This window comes from Tasmannia lanceolata, unplaced genomic scaffold (genome assembly GCF_043159265.1).
Source record: "Tasmannia lanceolata isolate RefF3 unplaced genomic scaffold, GAP_Taslan_0.1 ptg000003l, whole genome shotgun sequence".
NCBI lineage: Eukaryota > Viridiplantae > Streptophyta > Magnoliopsida > Canellales > Winteraceae > Tasmannia > Tasmannia lanceolata.
This window is the reverse complement of record NW_027518680.1, coordinates 33,786,109-33,807,587: the sequence shown is the minus strand read 5'-3', so window position 1 is coordinate 33,807,587 and position 21,479 is coordinate 33,786,109. Positions and strand designations below refer to the sequence as shown.

Below are 21,479 nucleotides of genomic sequence, written 5' to 3'. Positions count from 1 at the left end.
GGGAGAAAGCCCAAAAGGCCAAGGACCGTGCCAAGAAGAAAGCCGCGTGTCTCCTAATCCAAAAGACTTGGCGCATGTATCGGGCCAGAAATTCATTTAAGAGGTACGTCAGTTCTGCAATCAAGATTCAAAGCTGGTGGTGTCAAAAGATCACCCAAGTTGATTACACGTGCACAGAGTATGTGGCCAACATCATTCAGAAACCTTGGAGAGCCAAGATAACTCGACAGAGAATCATGATCAAATTCTTAGTTGCAGCGCGCGAGTTAGAAATGGCAGACAGACTCTCTCTCTCTATGACAATGCCGTTCATACCGAGCAACAAAGTGAAGTATATATTCTACTTCAATTACCCAGGATCAAAGATTTTATCGAGGCCTTCATTTGTAGTTGAATCAAGTCCAACCTTCTACGAGGCAGATGGAAGTACCTGTTTCGATGGAACGGATTTCAATTCGAGGTCGAACTTAACAATTTATCTGTACATATCTAATATACATCGGGTCTAAATTTCAGCTTATTCCCTTCATGTTTGTCTAAACTCGAGGCCGAGTTTCTTTCAAATGGGAGGGACTGATATAGGACATTAGTGCTAGATTAGTATCTTTCTATTTTTTTAACTAGGATTAGTAACTTTCTATGATTAGTATATTTTTTTATTTCTTTCTTTAGGTATAGGGTTTTTAATTAGTAGGGTTACATGCCTAATTATAGTTGCTTTCTTATTCTAATAGGATTCCAGATCTTTCTTTTACTTATTTAGGGATAGATTTTCTTTTTATATAAGAGGTTGTAATGTGTAAATTACAATCAATTAATGGAATAATATCAAACACTTTTGTCTCTATCCCTCTCTTCTCCCCTTTCCTAGTGGATTCTAGGGTTCTTCTTCTTCTTCCTAGTGGATTCTAGGATAATTATCTGATCGTACGCTTCGGGTGTGATTCCACGTTTGATCCACTGCGTTATCATGGATCCCAATTAGATCTGGCCAGCTCTCATCTCATCATCTGTTGGAACATTAAAACACAACATATATAAAAGAAAACTGCTTGATTTTGTAAATTTTGAGAGAGCGCATACTTGTGGTATGCAAGAAGGGCAAGCAGGTCGATGGGCATTGGTGCAATCAGAGGATACCAGTAATTTAGCTTAGCTTAACTATCTCATTTACCATTCACATGCTTTAGCTTAACTTCTTTTAGAACAATGTCGGTGCAGGGAACATATCTACTGCAAGTGATCTTGATGGTGTCTGAATCGGTTGAATTCCCACGGATTCTGATGAACTTTACATCGCTCAATTTAAATCAACAAGCAAAGAAAACCAATTAGAGAGATAGAGAGTATGCCTAAGAAATCTAACAGTTTCCACGAATTCTAAAAGTTAAGAAAATAGCCAAAAATCAATGGAAGGACTGCTAATGTGTTACGAGGCAATTTGTTCTGTTCCACTTTAGGTCCCCTACATGGTTTCCATATCATTATTCATTAAATTTTCATTAGGGTGAATCTCATTGAAAGATCTTAGGATATATACCCACCTTCCAGGCTATAAGGAAGATTGAATCCTGAGGAGCACGGGTTTAAGTCATAAAGACACAGAGAGAGAGAGAGTGTGTTAAAGTATAAAATATTATATAGAGCCTGGTGTCAGAACAAGGGATTTGCTAAGGTCCATTGCAAAAGGCTTTTTCGCGGCTGGTTTGTCGCATGTCAGATCAGCCACCTCGTGAATGGAGGTCTGACGTGCGACAGACCAGCCGCAAAATGCCTTTTGCGATAGATGCTAGCAATTCCCTCATAACAAAGGTCAGGTCCTGAGTTCAAAAATCCTTGATATTAAAATTCCAAATGCAATGACCAACCCAAAATAGGCACCACATGTGGCACATGTAGGCTTAAAGTAAAGAGGGGCCATACGTGAGGGGGGTTGTTAAAGTATAAAAGATTAAAAATAACACCTTATCCAACTGCTTAAGCTTTTGGAGTAATTGGCAGTTTCACACACAGAGAGAGAGAGAGAGAGAGAGAGAGAGAGAGAGAGAGAGAGAGAGAGAGAGAGAGAGAGAGAGAGAGAGAGAGAGAGAGAGAGAGAGAGAGAGAGAGAGAGAGAGAGAGAGCTGGCTTCATAAGGCACTATCATTTTGAGTTAAAGGGGTGGGGGAAAATGGGACCCATAACTGCCTTCATAAGGGGACTTTACCGTTTTGCGATGTTGGGGGGGGGGGGGGGGGGGGGGGGGGGGGGAACTGATAGGGGCTGAATTTATCATGACCCTTTTGTAAAACTTTCAAAATATCTATACTTTGGGCTTTAAATGAGCCAAAAGCCGAACTGAGAGGGGCCAAATTTATCAGAGCCCTGCAACGATTGATTTCCGTTAATTTTCCTTATCATCAAGGATCCCTATTATCTCCCAAGCTCTCATCTCATTTGTTGGAACATTACAACACAACATATATATAAAAGAAAATTGCTTGATTTTTGTAAATTTTGAGGGAGCGCATTCATCATATAGAAGCTTGCTTCTATTACTGCTACTACTACTAATTCACTAATCAAGACTAAACAAAAACAAGGAGTCAATGTCCTAGACATGGTACTTGTGGTATGCAAGAAGGGCAACCAGGTCCATGGGCATTGATGCAATCAGAGGATACCGGTAATCTTGGATTCACATGCTTTATCTTAACATCTTTTAGAACAATGTCGGTGCAAGGAACGGATCTACTGCAAGCAATCTTGATGGCGTCTGAATCGGTTGATTTCCCATGGATTCCGATGAACTTTACATCGCTCACTCTAACCGCCAAAGTCTTCATCATCAATTTAAATCAGCAAGCAAAGAAGATCCATTAGAGAGATAGAGAGTAGAGTTATGAAATCTAAAAGTTTCCATGAATTGTGGTACAGAGCTTGATAATTTGAGTCAAAATTCAGTGTAGACAATTGAATGAACAGAGCATGTAGTTTAGTCATTCAAAGAACTAGAAGGGTATTTTTCTAAAGACAATATATATAGAAGAACTCTAAATTGAAGGATGCCGTTTCATAAGGTGAAAGGGCGCCTTTCAATTTAGGCTACCTTATATATAAGAGAAATGCTAAACTGATGGGCATCCTTGCATAAATGGGGTGAAAGGGCGCCCCCTTTGGCCACCATGGTGCATTTATAACAAAGTCAAAAGATTATAACATTTATAACAAACTCAAAAGATTATAAATGTAATATCGTGATGTAGATCCAATGAGGGCGCCCTTTCACCCCATTTTTGCAAGGACGCCCTCAGTTTAGCATCTCTTTTGTAAATATATACACTATAATATAGCAAAATGCGTGGGACAGGGTTTGTTTCAGTGGTGGAGGCATACAATTGGCATTTTTTCATTTATGTTTATGGATTTGACAATTTTTACGGAAAGCTATTTCTCAGCTCACTTTTGGGTGGGCCCACATTTTTTGGGTGATCCTAAACATTCATTTGAAAGGCCACATCATGGATGGCGTGTGTACCAAAGATCAGCTCCATTCGATCATCTCAGGACATTTGGGGGGAGGAAAATGGACAGATATTGTTTGTCAACAAATCTGCCCATTTTCACCCCACAAATGGAAGGGTAGGATGATCCAATGTAGCTGAATTTTGGTACACACCCCATCCATGATGAGGCCTTTCAAATGAATGCTTAGGATCACACAAAAAATATGGGCACACCATGTTTCTGGCGCTCGAGCGCAAGAACTGTTTTCTCATATATATATATATATATATATATATGAGAAAACGGTTCCTACACATATGTGTAGAGAGTTCTCTACACACTAGCTTAAAATACAGTGGGGGCCCACATTGTTTGGGTGATCCAAGCCATCCATTTTAAAGGCCCTCACATAGATAGGGTGTCTACAAAAAATCAGATCCATAAGATCATCCCAACCCTACGATTTGTGGAGGTAAAATGGATATCTTTAAACCTTCACAAATTAGTTCATTTTTTGCCTCCAAAGTTCGAATGGTTAGGATGATCCTATGGATCTGATTTTTTGTGGACACCCTATCTATGAGAGGGCCTTAAAAATGAATGGTTTGAATCACCCAAACAATGTGGGCCCCCACTGTATTTTAAGCTAGTGTGTAGATAACTTATCTACACATGTGTGTAGGAACTGTTCTCTCTCTCTCTATATATATAGGGTGTCCACATGTGTGTAGAGAGAGAGAGAACGGTTCCTACACACGTGTAGATAAGTTATCTACATAGTAGCTTAAAATACAGTGGGGGCCACATTATTTGGGTGATCCAAACCATTCATTTTTAAGGCCCTCACATAGATAGGGTGTCCACAAAAAATCAGATCCATAGGATCATCATAACCATTCGAAATGTGGAGGAAAAAGATGGACTAATTTGTGAAGGTTTAAAGACATCCATTTTACATCCACAAATTGTAGGGTTGGGATGATCCTATGGATCTGATTTTTGTAGACACCCTATCTATGTGAGGGCCTTTAAAATGGATGGCTTGGATCACCCAAACAATGTGGGCCCCCACTGTATTTTAAGCTAGTGTGTAGAGAACTCTCTACACATATGTGTAGGAATCGTGTTCTCTCTCTCTCTCTCTCTCTCTCTCTCTCTCTCTCTCTATATATATATATATATATATATATATATATAGAGAGAGAGAGAGAGAGAACATTTCCTACACACTTATGTAGGTAAGTTACCTACACACTACCTTAAAATACAGTGGGGGCCCACATTGTTTGGGTAATCCAAACCATTCATTTGAATGGTCCTCACATAGATAGGGTGTCCACAAAAAATCAGATCCATAGGATCATCCTAACCATTCAAACTATGGAGGCAAAAAATGGACTAATTTGTGAAGGTTTATACACGTCCATTTTACGTCCACAAATCGTAGGGTAGGGATGATCCTATGGATCTGACTTTTTGTGGACACCCTATCTATGTGAGGACCATTCAAATGAATTGTTTGGATCACCCAAACAATGTGGGCCCTCACTGTATTTTACGATAGTGTGTAGGTAGCTTACCTACACAAGTGTGTAGGAAATGTTCTCTACTATATATATATATACATAGAGGAAAATGATTGTGAGCTTGAAGCTTATATAGCTTATATGAGCTTGAGGGCCCAAACACATGTGGGCCCACATTGTTAGGATGATCCAAAGCATTCATTTGAAAGACCCTTACATAGATAGGGTGTGTACAAAAAATCAGCTCCATATGATCATCCTAACCCATCCAAAAGTGGAGGGCAAATGGACAGACACCGTTTGCCACAAATCTGCCCATTTTTGCCCTCCGCTTTTGGAGGGGTTAGGATAATCCAATGGAGCTGATTTTTGGTACACACCCTATCTATGATGGGGCCTTGTAAATGAATGGTTTGGATCACCACAAAAAATGTGGGACCCATGTGTTTTGGCCCTCAAGCTCATATAAGCTATATGAGCCTATATGAGCTTCAAGCTTCAAGCTCACAATCCTCATATATATATATATATATATATATATATATATATATATATAGCAGAAGAGAAAATGAGAGAATTATTTGAATTTCTCCCAAAATTCTATGAGAATTATACATCACTTTTTTTGACTTTTTTAACGAAGACACCTATTAAACCCACATATTTTCAATCCTATCCCCTCTTTTATGCTTTTTTAATTATGGAAACCTCTATAGATTGGAGGGCTAGGATCAACTTATGAAAATGATTTTACGGGCACAACCTATTGATGGTGTTCCATCACATGGACAGTTTGACTCAACCTATGATGTGGTCCGTACAGTTCTTTGTCAGCCCGTGCATCGCACGGGGTTTTTTACTAGTATATATATATAGCAGAAGAGAAAATGAGAGAATTATATGAATTTCTCCCAAAATTCTATGAGAATTACACATCACTTTTTTTTTACTTTTTTTAACAAAGGCACCCATTCAACCCACATATTTATCCTACGCCCTCCTTTATGCTTTTTAACAAAGGCACCCATTAAAACCACATAATTTCAATCCTCCCCTCCTCCTTTATGTTTTGTTAATAAAAAAAGTGGACAAAGTCAACATTGCAAAATTACGGATTGTGTACATACGTTACATAATACTACGGATTTTTGTGAACATATTACATAATACTACGGATTCAGGACGCCTTTCAAAATATTGAAGACTTCCGGGCACCTTAAGAGGAACAACATATGATGGAAACCTCTATAGATTGGAGGGCTAGGATCAACCTATGGAAATGATTTTACAGGCCCTATTTTTGTTGTGTTCCATCACATGGTCGGTTTGGATAAACCGATGATGTTGTCCGTACAGTTCTTTGTCTGCCCGTGCAACGCACGGGGGTTTTTACTAGTACACATATATAGCAGAGGAGAGAAGGAGAGAATTATTAGAATTTCTCCCAAAATTCTATGAGAATTACACATCACTTTTTTTGACTTTTTTTTAACAAAGGCACCCATTCAACCCACATATTTTCAATCCTACCCCCTCCTTTATGCTTTTTAACAAAGGCACCCATTAAAGCCACATAATTTCAATCCTACCCCCCTCCTTTATGCTTTTTTAATTATGGAAACCTCTATAGATTGGAGGGCTAGGATCAGCCTATGGAAATGATTTTATGGGCAAATCCTATTGATGTTATGTTCCATCACATGGATGGTTTGGATCAACCTATGATGTGATCCGTACAGTTCTTTGCCGGCCCGTGTATCGCACGGGGTCTTTTAATTGTAAACTATATAGCAGAAGAGAAAATGAGAGAATTATTTGAATTTTTCCCAAAATTCTATGAGAATTACAGATCACTTTTTTTTACGTTTTTTAACAAAGGCACCCATTCAACCCACATATTTTCAATCCTACCCCCTCCTTTATGCTTTTTAACAAAGGCACCCTTTAAAGCCACATAATTTCTCCTACACTCCTCCTTTATGCTTTATTAATTATGGAAACCTCTATAGATTGGAGGGCTAGGATCAGCCTATGGAAATGATTTTACGGGCACAACCTATTAATGTTGTGTTACATCACATGGACGGTTTGGATCAATCTATGATGTGGTCCGTAAAGTTCTTTGCTGGCCCGTGCATCGCACGTGGTTTTTTAGTGGTATATATATATATATATATATATATATATATGAGGAAATTGTTGGTGAGCTTAAGCGCACCAAACTTATGGTGCGCTTAAGCTCCCCAATCACATGGGTCCCACATTTTCCGTGGTGATCCAAACCATTCATTTGCAAGGCCTTATGATAGATAGGGGGTGTACCAAAAATCAGCTCCATAGGATCATCCTAACCCCTCCATTTGTGGAGGACAAAAAATGGGCAGATTTGTGTCTGTCCATTTTTGTCCTTCACAAATGGAGGGGTTAGGATGATCCTATGGAGCTGATTTTTGGTACACCCCCCATCTATGTAAGGGACTTTCAAATGAATGCTTTGGATCATCCTAACAAAGTGGACCCCCATGTGATTGGACGCTTAAGCTCATCATAAGTTTGGTGAGCTTAAGCGCACCGACAGTTTCCTCTCTCTCTCTCTCTCTCTCTCTCTCTCTCTCTCCATATATATATAAAGGTTTCTGAGCGATACCTGAGATAGATTATCTGAGCAAGCTCATATAACTAGGCTATGTAGCTATGTTGTTTTGGTTATGTTACATATTGAATCTATGGGACCTAACATAGATAGGGTGTCTCTAAGAAATCATCTCCATAGGATCATGGTAAGCGTTGATTTGTGGAGGTTTAAAATGGACGTCTAGAAAATGGGTCCATTTTGTGCTTCTACAGATCGAATGATTAGGGTGATTGTATGGAGATGGTTTATTAGGAACACCCTATCTATGTTAGGTTCTACACAATGAATGGGTTGGATGAGTCAAACATGGTAGATGGTGTATTTATAGTGGCTTGCTCAGATAGCTCAGAAACCTCGCCCCCATATATCTTTATATGGAAAAGAGTAGGTACTCCCTGGAGTAGATAACTTATCTACTCGCTAGCTTAAAATAACAGTTGGGGCCACATTGTTTAGATGATCCAAGCATTCATTTGATGGGCCCTCACATAGATAGGGTGTGTCCAAAATATCAGCTCGATAGGATCGTCCTATCCCTATGAACTGAGGAGGCAAAAATGGACGTGTATAAACCTGCACAAATCTATCCATTTTTTGCCTCCACAGTTCATAGGGTTAGAATGATTCTATCGAGCTGATTTTTTGGGCACACCCTATCTATGTGAGGGCCTGTCAAATGAATGCTTTGGATCGCCCAAACAATGTGGCCCCAATTGTTATTTTAAGCTAGGGAGTAGATAAGTTATCTACTTATATGAGAAAAGAGTTGGTACTCCCTGTAGTAGATAACTTATATATACTCCCTAGCTTAAAATAATAGTTAGGGCCACATTGTTTGGGTGATACAAAGCGTTCATTTGACGGGCCCTCACATATATAAGGTGTGCCCAAAATAGCTCGATAGGATCATCCTAACCTAAAGGCATAGAAAACTAAATTTGCATTTTACTTGGGGGTTTTCTTGCAGAGAAGAAATGACGGTACAGAGAGTTTTCTAGATTTTTGTAAGAGAATTTCGGTCCCCGCAGAGAGAGAGGGACACGTGGCTAGATATGTGGAGGAATACCTCTATTTCGGATCTGACTTTCTCAAAATCTCTCCCCTCGAAGCGCGATTTTTTCTCCCCATCTCGCGAGAAGTCGAAAAGAGATTTGTACTTTTTACCTTTTGACATGTTTTTTCGTTTTTGTTGTCTTCTTTCATTTTTTTCATGGATTTCGACAATTTTTGAAAATGCAAAATATATTGGAGGACAAAGGAGAGGACGACACGTCTGGGTGAATAGTAGAAAACCCCGTGCGATGCACGGGCCGACAAAGAACTGTACGGACCACATCATAGGTTGATCCAAACCGTCCATGTGATGGAACACAACATGAATAGGTTATGCCCGTAAAATCATTTCCGAACTACGTTGGCTAGATCCTCTTCCACGAGGTACGTAGGCAACTTGGAATTTTTATCCCATGTCCAGTCAGACTTTGTAAATAAATCATTTAAACTCTTTAAAAAAATATATAAAAATCTTCAAAAACATTGTTTTCAAAAAGATCTTCCTCTAGAATTAGGAGTTTGTCCTTAATAGAGAGTTTTAGAGATAGGAGTTTGTCCTTGATGTGTTGTGTGCTTTGTTTGTGTTTGTCTTGGGTGTTTTGTGTCTATTTTAGAGTTAGGAGTTTGTCCTAGCTAGGAGTTGATTACGCCTTTGTCCGATCAGTTGGCGATAGATATCGATATACATATACATATATGATGTCTGCAATTACTTCCTTTGTATTTAAAAAAAAAGGGGGACCAATATGGTTCGAATGATCTAAATCACTCATGTGATAGGGACCTTAAATGTGCCATGCCCAAGAAATCATCCTCATAGAGCAATCCTAATCCCTCTGATCTGCTAAGGATGACACATTACATAAACCTCTTTCATCAGAGAGTTAGGATCATCCTATTCACATGATTTCGTGAGCAGAAACTGTTTAATTAAGGACCCGACAAATGAATAGTTTGGATTATCAAATCATGTGAGCCCCCTGTATTTTTCTTGAAGTGTACATTTAAGTCCATGCGGACACCATATAATATGTCCCTTGGTTCAAGCACTAAGCACTTAAGAGGACATATTGAATCACACCTAAATAAGTCGATCTCAAGTTAAAGTTTGAACTAAGTGTCCAGTAAATCAGTTGTAAGCTATTTACATTGTATAAGACACTCAAATGTCATTTCTTGGGCTCAAGGCACGAGGGTTGGACCATGGAGATTAGCGAAGTTTCTAGATGAGATTAGTTATGATTAACTATAGGTTCCTGTTTCTTGTTCATATCCCTTAAAGTGCCAATGATCCTGCAGATCGGTTGGCTAAATTCAGGGCTGTGAGAGACTCAGTTTACTCTAGATCCTCTATCGGAAATGGAAACCAAGTGGAATTCACAATGGATGGCAACCAAACGTTCATGGAAAATGGAAATTAACAAGTCATTTTACTTTCCTTTCTCAGACAAACGATATTTCAGTTGCAACCAAGTGAAAAAACTTCAACCTTACTATATTACTCTTAAAACGTAATTTTAAACGAAAAATGTAATTTAAGAACCCAACTTACATGATTTTTGCAGTTGTAACTGGTGCAATAATATTGATCAATAATGATTGGAAATTGGACGGAGTCAATGTCAATATCTTGGAAAGTGACGCCCTTGACGTAGCCAGATCCTCCCTGTAGACAATGCCCGTTCAAAATAGAAAAAGGAAAAGAAAAACAAACAGAAATTGTCTATTGGCAGTTGAAAGCAAAGATCCCACTAGGAAAAATGAGAGAGCTGAATGGGCTCCTGAGCGCTTGGGTACCCTTCGCTTTTAAGGGTGAGTTCAACTTGCGTCCCAGCAAGTGGTATCAGAACCGGGGCGTGCACGCTAGAGGATGGAGAAAAATTCCTTGAGGAAGTTCCCACATCGACAAAGTGAGAGGGATGTGGATCGGGACTTATATGGGCTTGGGTACCATCCTTCTAAAGCTAGCTTTTAAGGGTCAATTCTACCTAGGGTCCCAAACAATTCCCACATACACCAATCCATTCGAAGTTTTAATCTTCTATGGTTTGCTGTAAAGGATTTGAAAAGGGTGCAACAGCCAAATAATGAAACTTAAAAAGAGGAGGATGTATCAACAGCAAGGGATTCAATTATCAGCTCTCCACAATTAAAAAAAACGGAGTGCTGCTAAGGGAACCTTTAGTGGAACTGAGAGTATAACCGAACAAATCCCTACAAGGCACATGGCATGGCCATTTAAAAGAAAAAAAAAAGCTAAAAAATCAGAAACCAAGGTTAATAACTTGTGAAGCTATTTTTTCGGTTGTACTCTCGATCGCCCTCTTGGTCTCTTTCATGATTCTAAAAAAAATCACTTTAGTTGAATGATTTTTATGGAGATCAGTCTTACCTGCCATGTCTTAATCCTTGCTCCATTCATAGTATTCACAAATTTACAATGCTCCACTTTGATCTCCGCAACGGTTGCGTACGTTCCCCACTGCCCCAAGCTTCCGATGCTGTAGGAGAGGAAGTGCAAATACGAGAACCAGATGATCATCACACCCATTTAAGAGATGATAGATTTGGATGGTTAAGATCATCCCAACCATGCAATTAGTCCAATCCGAGACTAGGATCAGAAGAACATCACACCCATTTGTTTGATCATAGAATTGGATGGCTAAGATCATCCCATCCATTGGATGTATCTAATGTCGAGATGGTATGGTCCACCAATTGGATGGCACATGAATTTTCATACCAAGTTCACATGCATTGAATATTTCCCAATGAAAAGTGGGGTATTTTTTAAATGCATACGAACCTTATACCATGGCCGGGTCCACATGTGATCCAACTAATGTTAACGTAGGAGGTCCCAGACAGTAAAGAAATGCAGTCATCTCCTGTAGTAATTAAGAGTAAGATCAGATAATTTTGGATGAAAAAAGGCTTGCTAGAAACCAAGGAAATTGAAGGACTGAATAGGGAGAAAATGTAAAAAAGTTGAGGGTGAAAATTTTTACCCGATCCTATATTGGAGTTTCGGATTTCAAGATGGCGAGAGTTTCCGATGTTAATACCATCAGTGTTTGGGCTATCTTCGGGTGCCCATATCACAATGTTGTCGATAAAAACATCACTGCATCCGTTTATGTTGATGTGATTCCTTGGGCTGTTTGTGAGCTTCCAGCCTTTGAGATCAAGGCCGTGCACCGATTGAAAGGACAATGCCTACGCCCATCAAGTGTTTGATTAATTCTCTTACCTTTATTGGATGAAAATGATATCTACACTCCATTTTTATAATGGCACTAGCCCTAGTACTTTATGAGGAGAATTTATATAGTCCAGTATTTTTTAAAAATTACAGTATCATTTACACGACAGGATGATCCAAACCGTCCATTTGAGGGGCCACAACGTAAATAGGTTTTTCACAAAACCTATTCTCGTAGGATAATCCTAGCCCCCGATCTAGAGAGAAACTGCATATTTTGGAAACCTTATAGATAAGAGGGATGTGATCATTCTATAGAAATGATTTTTGGCGGCACAACCAATTTACGTTGTGGCCCATCAAATGGAAGGTTTGGATCATCCTATGGTGTAAGAATAGTTCCTTGGAAATTTTATGGGTACCAAAATCTCAAAATAATTGAAAAAACTAAGAATTTGGGATTGGTAGACTTTAGAATTTAAAAGGAGAAATGATATATTCAGGGAGCTGTCCCAAGTAAAAAAAGAAAGGGCAGAATATATCATGTCCCTTTCAAAAAACACAAATTATTTTAAAAACATCAAAACTTTGAATTTTTCAAATAAAATCAATTTCCCCTGAATTTTTGAAATTAAATGCAAATTGATGAATAATTCTTTATTTTTTTATTTACTATATGAGAATAACAAACGTTACTCAGCCATTGTTGCTTTTGTTGTACCTTATTCAGAAAAAAAGCTTTATATTTATATGGATATGTATAAGCAATTTTTCAGATGGCAAGGGCTCCTCAAGCTATTTATGTTGTGTTCTATCACATGGACGGTTTGGATCATCCTATAGTTGGATCTGTACAGTACTTTTTGAAAAATAAGGGACTGTAAGGGCTTTTTTTTATGAGTGAACTATAAGGGCTTATACCATATAAAATCTCCTTCACCAATAGAGAAGAGCCACCACATCGCTGAATTTGTCTTCTGAATTTTTCATATGATGTGGCACTTCACTGGTGAAAAAGGAAGGGCTACAAAACAGCTTATTCCAAATTGCCTAGAATTTTCTGGAACTTTTCACTTTTAGAGTGAGAGATCTTACCGTTGGATTATTTGTGTGTTACCTTTGATAATTGGTTGATTATGCAACTTAGTAAATGTCGTAGCCAGGTTAGATTTTGATGTTTTTACCTTTATCTTTCTAATTAACATATAGTAGTAGAAATCTTTGATTACAGACATGTTTTTTTCTTTTTCGAATCTTAAAAACTCCTTTTTCTGACCCGCAATTGCTGAATTTTATAATCTTGAAAACACCATTCCACTTACCGTTGGCGCCGTTGTACACTTCTGCAAAATGAAAACAGAGAAAATGAGAACAAGCAATGATGTTTGTAATATTGGTTGTAATAAAATAAGTCTAATCTTTTTTTAATGGTAAAATAAGCTTAATCTTTTTATTAACTAAAAGAGCTTAGAAATTTATTAACTATGCATTTGAATGATAAACTTGGAGATAAACCTAAGAATGGTATAATCTAGACGTGAGCAAAGACCACACTAGTCCAAATGGGAAATGAGGAGAGAACATATATACCTGTCTGGGGTCTATTCTACAATGCCTGGCCCACCAACTGGAACCCTGGCCGTCCATCTTTCCAGACCCGTGAATTGTGAGCTTGTTGATGCTGTAAAATTGAATCCATTCAGCTGCTCCTTTCCATGCCGACGTATCCTTGGGTGCCACTAGATTCCCCATAAGCTGCACTTTAAGAAATTCAGATAGTGACCCCAATGTTTAATTCATTTCTATCCATTGTTACATGCACTTTTAAGAGTAAATTTTTATGATATAATATGGAGCCCACAGCTTGAAAATGTAAGATAGTTAATAGCTATTGAGAAACTTACATTCATAAGATGTTTATTTGTTATAATTAAATTTCTATTCATATGATATCTACAGGAAACTTTACATTTATAACCATTGAAATTGAAATAAGCTTAGTGGTCAAAATCAGGTATACATACAATTGATAGATGTATAGGCATTGAGGATATGTTAGGTACTAAGTAACCACTACTTGCTATATATATAAAGTATTGAATATGTACAGAGATTTTCTTGTTCGAACTAATCTTGGCTTCATACAATGTTGGAGGAAATTCCTCCATAACGACGATGTGCCTGAGTACTGCCACATGGCAATTCTCTCTCTCTCTCTCTCATACCCTTGGTGGCGCCGAATAGCACTCTCTCATACCCTTGGTGGGCCTAACAACACTCTCTAGTACCCTTGGTGAGGCCGAAGGACATTCTCTCTCTCCACACCATTGATGGGGCCAAGTAAAAGACCGCCACATGGCGATTCTCTCTCTCTCATACCCTTGGTGGGGCCAAACAACACTCTCTCTCACTCTCCAGACACTTAGTGAGGCTGAACAATCGAATGGTGTAAATCGTTATCAAAAGATCCAAACAGTTCATCAGCCCCACCAAGGGTGAGAGAGAGAGAGAGAGAGAGTGAGTGTGCTGTTCGGCCACACAATGGTATGAGAGAGAGACAAAGAGAGTCGCATTGTGGTGGTGTTTTACTAGGCCACATAGCCGTTATGGACGAAGTTCCTCCAACACGGTATGAGCCAAGTTTTGTTCTTCTTGTTCTAGGTCACAACTGACAAATGTGGTAATCTATCATAATGTAAAAAAAGAATTATTTATGTTTAAGCTTACCAAAACAAAAGTGATAGGTGATTTGCAAGGCCCACTGAACTGTGTAGGCCTCAAGAGAAATGTCTTTCCGGCTGGAATGTATAGGATGGGCCAATGTCCTTCACCATAGCACACAGCACCCCATGCTTTTAAGAAGGCCTAAAGATTCACAACATAATATTAGATTTTGTCTCTGGTTAGCAAGGAAACATATGGCAAGCATGCTAATAATAGTGGATTTCCTTACATGACCAAATCCCCACAAAATCCTACAAATCTTGCGCATGTATCACATTAGATTTTGAGAGAGAGAGAGAGACCATAATTGCAATTTTGAGAAAAGATAGCTCTAATGCTTATTCAAATCAGGTAACAATAGCAATCTAATTCGATTTCAATAAATGATATTTCCTTACATAGGTAATTGAAATATAATTAGTAAGGAAATAACAAATTAACACTAAAAAAAGTTCCTGTTGTCTCGGGATTTGGATTATCCACATTCCATCTCATAAAAAGTTTATGGAGAATTTATAGGAAAAAATGCTAATTTACTTTAATTTGTCAAAAGGTAATGTATACTTACAAAACCTATTAAGATGATAAAATTTTATACTGAAATAAAAGATTTACTTGAATATCACAATATATGGAGATGTAAAGTGATATGATAAATGAGCTTCCTTTATTTGATTAAAAATCGCTATATATGGGCGACCTTCTGATTATGAATCAAATCAGTTGGTTCTGAACAATTAGAACCAACCCTCAATTACTTAACATGTATACCACAAACAGAAATGATTACTTAACATGTATACCACATACAGATCGAAATGATCGAATGATCTTAAGCATGATAAATTTCTCGACACAAAAGGTGTCTTAAGGAAATCTTACAGATTAAAAAATGACACCCTGTTATCAAGAGATCTTCAACAACTTATAATCATATCAGATCAAGATCAGGTCACAAGAAATGGGTTTGTGGTCCATTTGATCAACGGACCAGATCACCACAAATGCCATTTGTACAGCAGGCCAAAGCGATTCAACGAAAAAAAAAGGTAAACCTGGTGGTTCATTTACCACTTTTCATAAAAGAGAGAAAATAGAGGAAAAGAAGAAGAGAAGCAAATATAAAGCAACTTTATAGACGAAATTTGCCTTGGAATCATCAGTTTTGCCATCCCCAACCGCTCCAAAATGAAGAACATTGAAAAAATCAGGAGAGGTTCCCTTCAAATAGAAATAAGGAGAGGCCTCCAAACGAGCCCATCCCAATGAAGCTACGCATAAGCTAATGGCAAGGATGACAACCTTCTGCGAAGAAAAAGAGACCATTGAAGGAAAAATAGATTTGTCAATACTAAAATCCATTGTTTAGTCTTTTCACATCCTAACTTCATAAAGAAAAAATTTAAGTATTGTCAAATTGTAACAGATGAGAGAGAGAGAGAAGGAAAGAGAGAAGAAGACTATCATTTCACTCACCATTTGACCCCTGAGATGTACACTGTAAACTTTGAATCACCACGGCCGGCCCATTTCCCCTCTAATTTATATGATCACTTTCTCTATTGAAATGGCCTTGTATGTGATATATAGATTACATGTTACATATTTAGCAGTTTCTTTCTTTAAATAGTCTAGAATGGATTCTGTGATCTTTCCCTAAGTATGCAATCTTGCAAAAACGTAATTTTTGCATGCTTTCCACACGTTCTTCCTGTTTATATCATTCAGTTTATCTTGACATTAAATTACAAAAATCCGGGAAGAGCAAAATTAGATTTTAGCGGGATTTTCTTGACAGAATTTTCCTTTTAGAAAAGAGGACGTTTCCCCTACATCGCCCATGTCTAAGCCTTTGGATCAACTGACTGGTCCAGATTAGGAGTTATGAAAAACCTGTAGAAGAGGTAGCCGGTAACCCTCTTCCTCGTTTCCGCTTTTTCAGGCTGTGAATACGAAAAAACACCGACATTTCCTCATTCCTCTTCCTCTCAGAGACGGAGCCCGGGGGCGAGGTGGGGAATTGCCCCTCTGAAGTTTTTTTTTCTTTTTTTGAAAAAGTCGATAAATTTTGAATTTTTTTTGTAGGATTCGTGTATTTGCCCCTCTAGAAAATCCGAAATTTTAACAGTGGTAGATGATATATTCGCCCTTTTTTTAAAAAAAAATTGGAACAAACTCATTTAGTGTAAAAGAGTAGTCATAAACAAGGTTTAAAATTTCGGTTTCGGTAACCGTTTCGGACCCCACAAAAAACCGAAATTTGGTAATTTGGTTCCAAATTCAGGACTTAAATTTCAAAATTTCGGCCGAAATTTTGTAACACTTTTCTTTTTAAATAAATAATGTCATTAAACAAAAATTTCGGACCGAAATCCGAAATTTGGTAAATGGCGAAAAATTGAATTTCAGAAATTTTCAGTTTCGGTCCCCACCGGTATCCGAAATTTCGGATTTCGGTCGAAATTTTAAACCATGGTCATAAATGCGGTAGAGGGAGTTGTCCCAAGTAAATAATGAGGGAGAATATATCACTTCCCCAGTTGTTTTGTAATGCCTAAATTGTGGGCTCCACTTCATGCATAGGTTAGGGGGAAATGGTGAGCCCAAACTATCAAAATATGAAGCGTCAAATGGTGGGCCCCAACATGCTATGCATATAATGCAAAATGGTTGGACCCACTCCATCAAAACATAGAGTTTAAAATGGTGGGCCCCATCCTATGCATGGTTTTTGGTGTACCTTAATTTTTTTTTGGCTTAACAACTATTCTTTGCCCCCCCGCCCCCTAGCTCACAAGAGGAAATTCCTGGCTTCGTCCCAATTCTAACCGTTGTTTCCCTTTCTCTATCGGTGCGTTTGGATATAGGAATCAGGAATCGGTATTGATATCAAATTCCATACTGTGGGACCCGATCCCGCGAGAGGGAGTGGGGCGTGAGCCGCCACGCTCTCTCTTGGTCTCTCGTACCCACGCGGTTGGCGTGTGCTCTTTTAGTATTGATTTTAATTCGTCTTTTATGTGAACTTGGGATCACTAAGGCAATCCGAATTCCACACAAAAGAGACTGACAGAGTCGCCACCTAGATGTGGGATCTAGGACCCATAATTAACCAGAAATCTAGACTCGCTACCTGGTTACAAGAATGGAAGGTATGGGGAGTTATCCAACACATGCACCTATCCTGCCCGATAATCGGTCTTCGATTCCAAAAGTTACCTATTTTGAATTTTTTTTAAATGGCTCATTCAACTCTCTGTTAAAGTGCGAACTAAGTGACATGCATCCTAAAATCTAATTTCAATGTGAATCTTAAATATGTATCTTGATTTCTTAATTTGTCTGTATTCAATCTAAGTGAAAGTTCTCCTAGAATTCTAATTTCAGGGAAAGTCCTAAGTGATTTAATTAAGAATTTACAAGAAAATTAATATACAAAACCCCACAATTTATTGTGGAGCCGACTCGCGGTTGGTATGCCATCAGACATCCAAGCTGCCTACGTACCCAAGCCTCACTGGGATCAGAGTCGACGTAGTTCGGTGCACCTAAGCTAAGCTACTTATGCCTAACTCAACTAAGACACCGACCTAGACGGGATTGACTGTTTCAACAGTTTTAAGAGAAGTTATTTAATTCAAGTTGATGATTTTATTATCCTAGGATTTCACCTAAGATGCTATATGATTCTTATCTAAATGCAAGTTGTTCCTTAGACTAATGCAGGTTAGCCTACATCCTAATTTACTAGGCTTGTCCTAGGGAAAGATTGGGTGACTAGTGTAACTAGACCTATGGCACGGTTGCTATCCATAGCAAACGTACGTGATGAGGCTGGACTCCTAACTCTAGGACTCCCTAAAACCTAAGACTCCCTAAAACTTAGGACACCACACGACACGACACCAGTGTTCCTAAATTGGGCTCTAATGGTACTTATGACGGAAACCGTAATCCAATGGTTCCGAGAGACACGAGGTGCATCGATTTCAGTTCTTGAAGTTAATGAATTTCAGATTTCAAGGATTTTCAGTTTCTGGACATTTAAGGAATACCAATAGTTCTAGGGTTCACCCATTTCGGCCCAGAATAGTATCCAAGGAAAAGAATCGTGCGCTCTTTCCTTGTGCAATTTAATACTTAGGTTATAGTATCTTATTGCCTGGCATATCTCAGGATTTCCGTGGACAAAAACCTCGGAGCCAACAACATGCTATAGCTTAAATATTCAAATTGTCAAAGATCGAGTGCAATAGGGATACGATTATAGATGCACTGGCCATTTTTCCAGGGAGATCTAAAGATCCTAAGATTTATGTTTTAATGGATTAAGGAGTGAACGTGTGACAGAATTTTAAGGTTCTTTAGAAGCTTTATGATGATTTTTAGTTAATTTTCGTTTTTCAATGGATTTTATCAATTTAAAACCATATGAGTGATTTTACAAGTGAAATTGTTGCAAACGAATTCGAAATGATTTAAAATTTCTGCAGCAACAAGACATGATGGGATGTAGCTTATTGAAAGAGTTTTGTAGATTTTTACATTAAGCTCATATTTAATTTTGATTTAACAATAATAAGACCAGATTAGAAAAATAACACAGAAACTACTAGAAATAGAAATCTAAATTCATTGAAATTTCTACAGAAATAAGATATGAGTAAAAATAGCATGTTGTGGGATTTGCATGAATTTTAAAGACTATTTACTACCAATTTCGGATTTTTCAATTTTAAGACCAGATTATGAATTAACACTACATCCCTTAGGAAACAAGATCCAAATCACTTGAAACTTTTAAAACAGCAAGAAATATGTAATATAAGACTACTGTAAAAAGTTTGGAAATTGTAATGGTGATCTGATATCAGTAAAAATTCTCACAAAATCTGATTGTTTTCGAAGAAAGCATTAAATAATATACCAAATAAAATCCAAAAATATTTAAAAATTCATGGTAGAATGTATCAGTACCATATTATTTTTTCACGATATTTCATTAATTTTGGAATCTATTTAGTATATATTTTATTTTTCTTCGTCAAAAGGATATTTTTGAAGAGTTTTCTATTTTTAAAACACGATTTTCGAGAAAATTACGACTCCGGGAAACGTCCTTTAATCTTGTTCTGATATGACGAACTCAAGAAAAATTTAAAATTCCAAAAAATAGATCATCCTGAGATGGCTATTTTTTCGAATTTCGTAATTTCTCAGCCATTATTTTAAATAAAATTTCACTCTTCACTCAAATTCTAAAAAACCTTTGATCCAATGTCCGATCTGATCCGATAGTTATTTTAGTCTATATAAGTAGATCATTGTATTAAATTTCGAGACGAAACAGAATTTAAACACCCATGCAGATCATGATTTTGAGCACACACATATAATATTCAATTAAATTCATTTAAATGCTTAAAAATCATGCAAAAATATAAAAAAATACCAAATAATTCTGAAAAAATCCGAGAACAGTGCACCTACCTGTGATAGAGTTCCACGCCGAATCCGAGAGCCGCAGAGTCCGAAAAATCCCGCCAACACTGCGATCCGACCCGCTTTCTTCTCTTTCTTTCTTCTTTTTCTTTTCTTTTTTTTTTCTTGCTTCTCTCACGATGGATAGGGAGAGAGAGGTAGGGATGTGCTGAGAGAGAGAGAGAGAGAGAGAGAGAGAGAGAGAGAGAGAGGATGTGAAGAGTTGAGAGAAACCGAGACAGAGGATGAGTGAGAGTGTGAGAGACAATGAAATTAATCAGAGAGATGGGAGGGTGGAAGAGAGAGTGAGAGACAATGAGATTAAGCGTGGGATGGAGCCAGGCCGAGAACGTGAAAGGGAGAAACTAAAAGTGTGAGAGATTGAGGGATTGAGAGGGAGATAATAAAAACAGAGGGAGTAAATGAGAGAGTAAAAAACCAATACTCTGTTTATTTTATTGTTTCTCTTTCGTTGCTTTTTTTTTTTTTTTTAGAGAGGATGAGAATCACAGATGGTGAGAGTGGGAGGAAACACAGAGAGGGGAAGGAGGAGTGAGAAACCGAATGGGAGAGTGACGGAGAGATGATGGAGAGAGAGAGAATAAATAGAGGAAAACGATGCTCTGTTTTCTCTATTTATTTTTTGTTGTTGTTTTCACTTAAACTCCTACTGTTGGGGAGGAGATATCGGTTGGGCGATGGAGATACGAGAGAGGTTGACAGAGGTTGAACGATGGTTGAAAAAAAAAACAGAGGGAAATAGGAGAAAGAGAAAAAAACAGAGGGATGAGGATCGTGAGTGAGGGATAGGGAGTGGTGGTGGGTGGATGAGGGGAGAATGAGAGAACACAGAGAGGGAGAGATTTAACAGAGGTTCAGATAGAGATTTCACAGAGATTCCTCACAAAACGACCCTCTGTTTTTCTGCGCCAAACCCATAAGAGCTGCTGCTCTCGTTCCTTTTCTCTTTTTTTTTTTTTTTGCCAAAACAGAGCCCCTTCTCCCCTCTCTTCCCTGTTTTCCTCTTTCTCTTTTTTTTATATCTCCCTTTCCCAAACTTGCTGTCCTCGAAAGGAAGATTAGCTCTACGAAGTTTTTTTTTTTTTTGAATGTAAGAGCATGCTTTCCTCTTTTCTTTTGAGGATCATGGGAATCATGGCTTTTTTTCTTTCTTTTTTTAGAATTCACTTGCTTGCTTTCTTTTTTTTCTAAGGGGATGAATTCACTTACCGTTTAAAAACAGCATATGTTCACTTTCCATGTGGCATATGATTTTTATTTTAGCCACTCTAATTTGGACAAAGATTGAATGTTGAGCTCCCGCTGAAAATGCCATAGCAGACCCCACTTCATAGGATGATCTAAACCG

General features: G+C 38.0%; 1 protein-coding gene across 1 annotated transcript in view; it reads right to left on the bottom strand.

Annotated features, from left to right (window-relative positions):
- Positions 1-2,585: 2,585 nt before the first annotated feature.
- LOC143869724 (putative polygalacturonase At3g15720) overlaps positions 2,586-21,479 on the bottom strand; it is a 50,197-nt gene continuing 31,303 nt past the window's right edge. The window contains exons 2-9 of the mRNA XM_077376284.1: positions 14,633-14,770; positions 13,496-13,660; positions 13,228-13,248; positions 11,712-11,919; positions 11,510-11,591; positions 11,093-11,201; positions 10,253-10,366; positions 2,586-2,819 (exon numbers count right to left, since the gene is read on the bottom strand). Coding sequence (XP_077232399.1) covers positions 2,586-2,819; positions 10,253-10,366; positions 11,093-11,201; positions 11,510-11,591; positions 11,712-11,919; positions 13,228-13,248; positions 13,496-13,660; positions 14,633-14,770 — 1,071 coding nt within the window. The remainder of the gene's footprint in view (positions 2,820-10,252; positions 10,367-11,092; positions 11,202-11,509; positions 11,592-11,711; positions 11,920-13,227; positions 13,249-13,495; positions 13,661-14,632; positions 14,771-21,479) is intronic.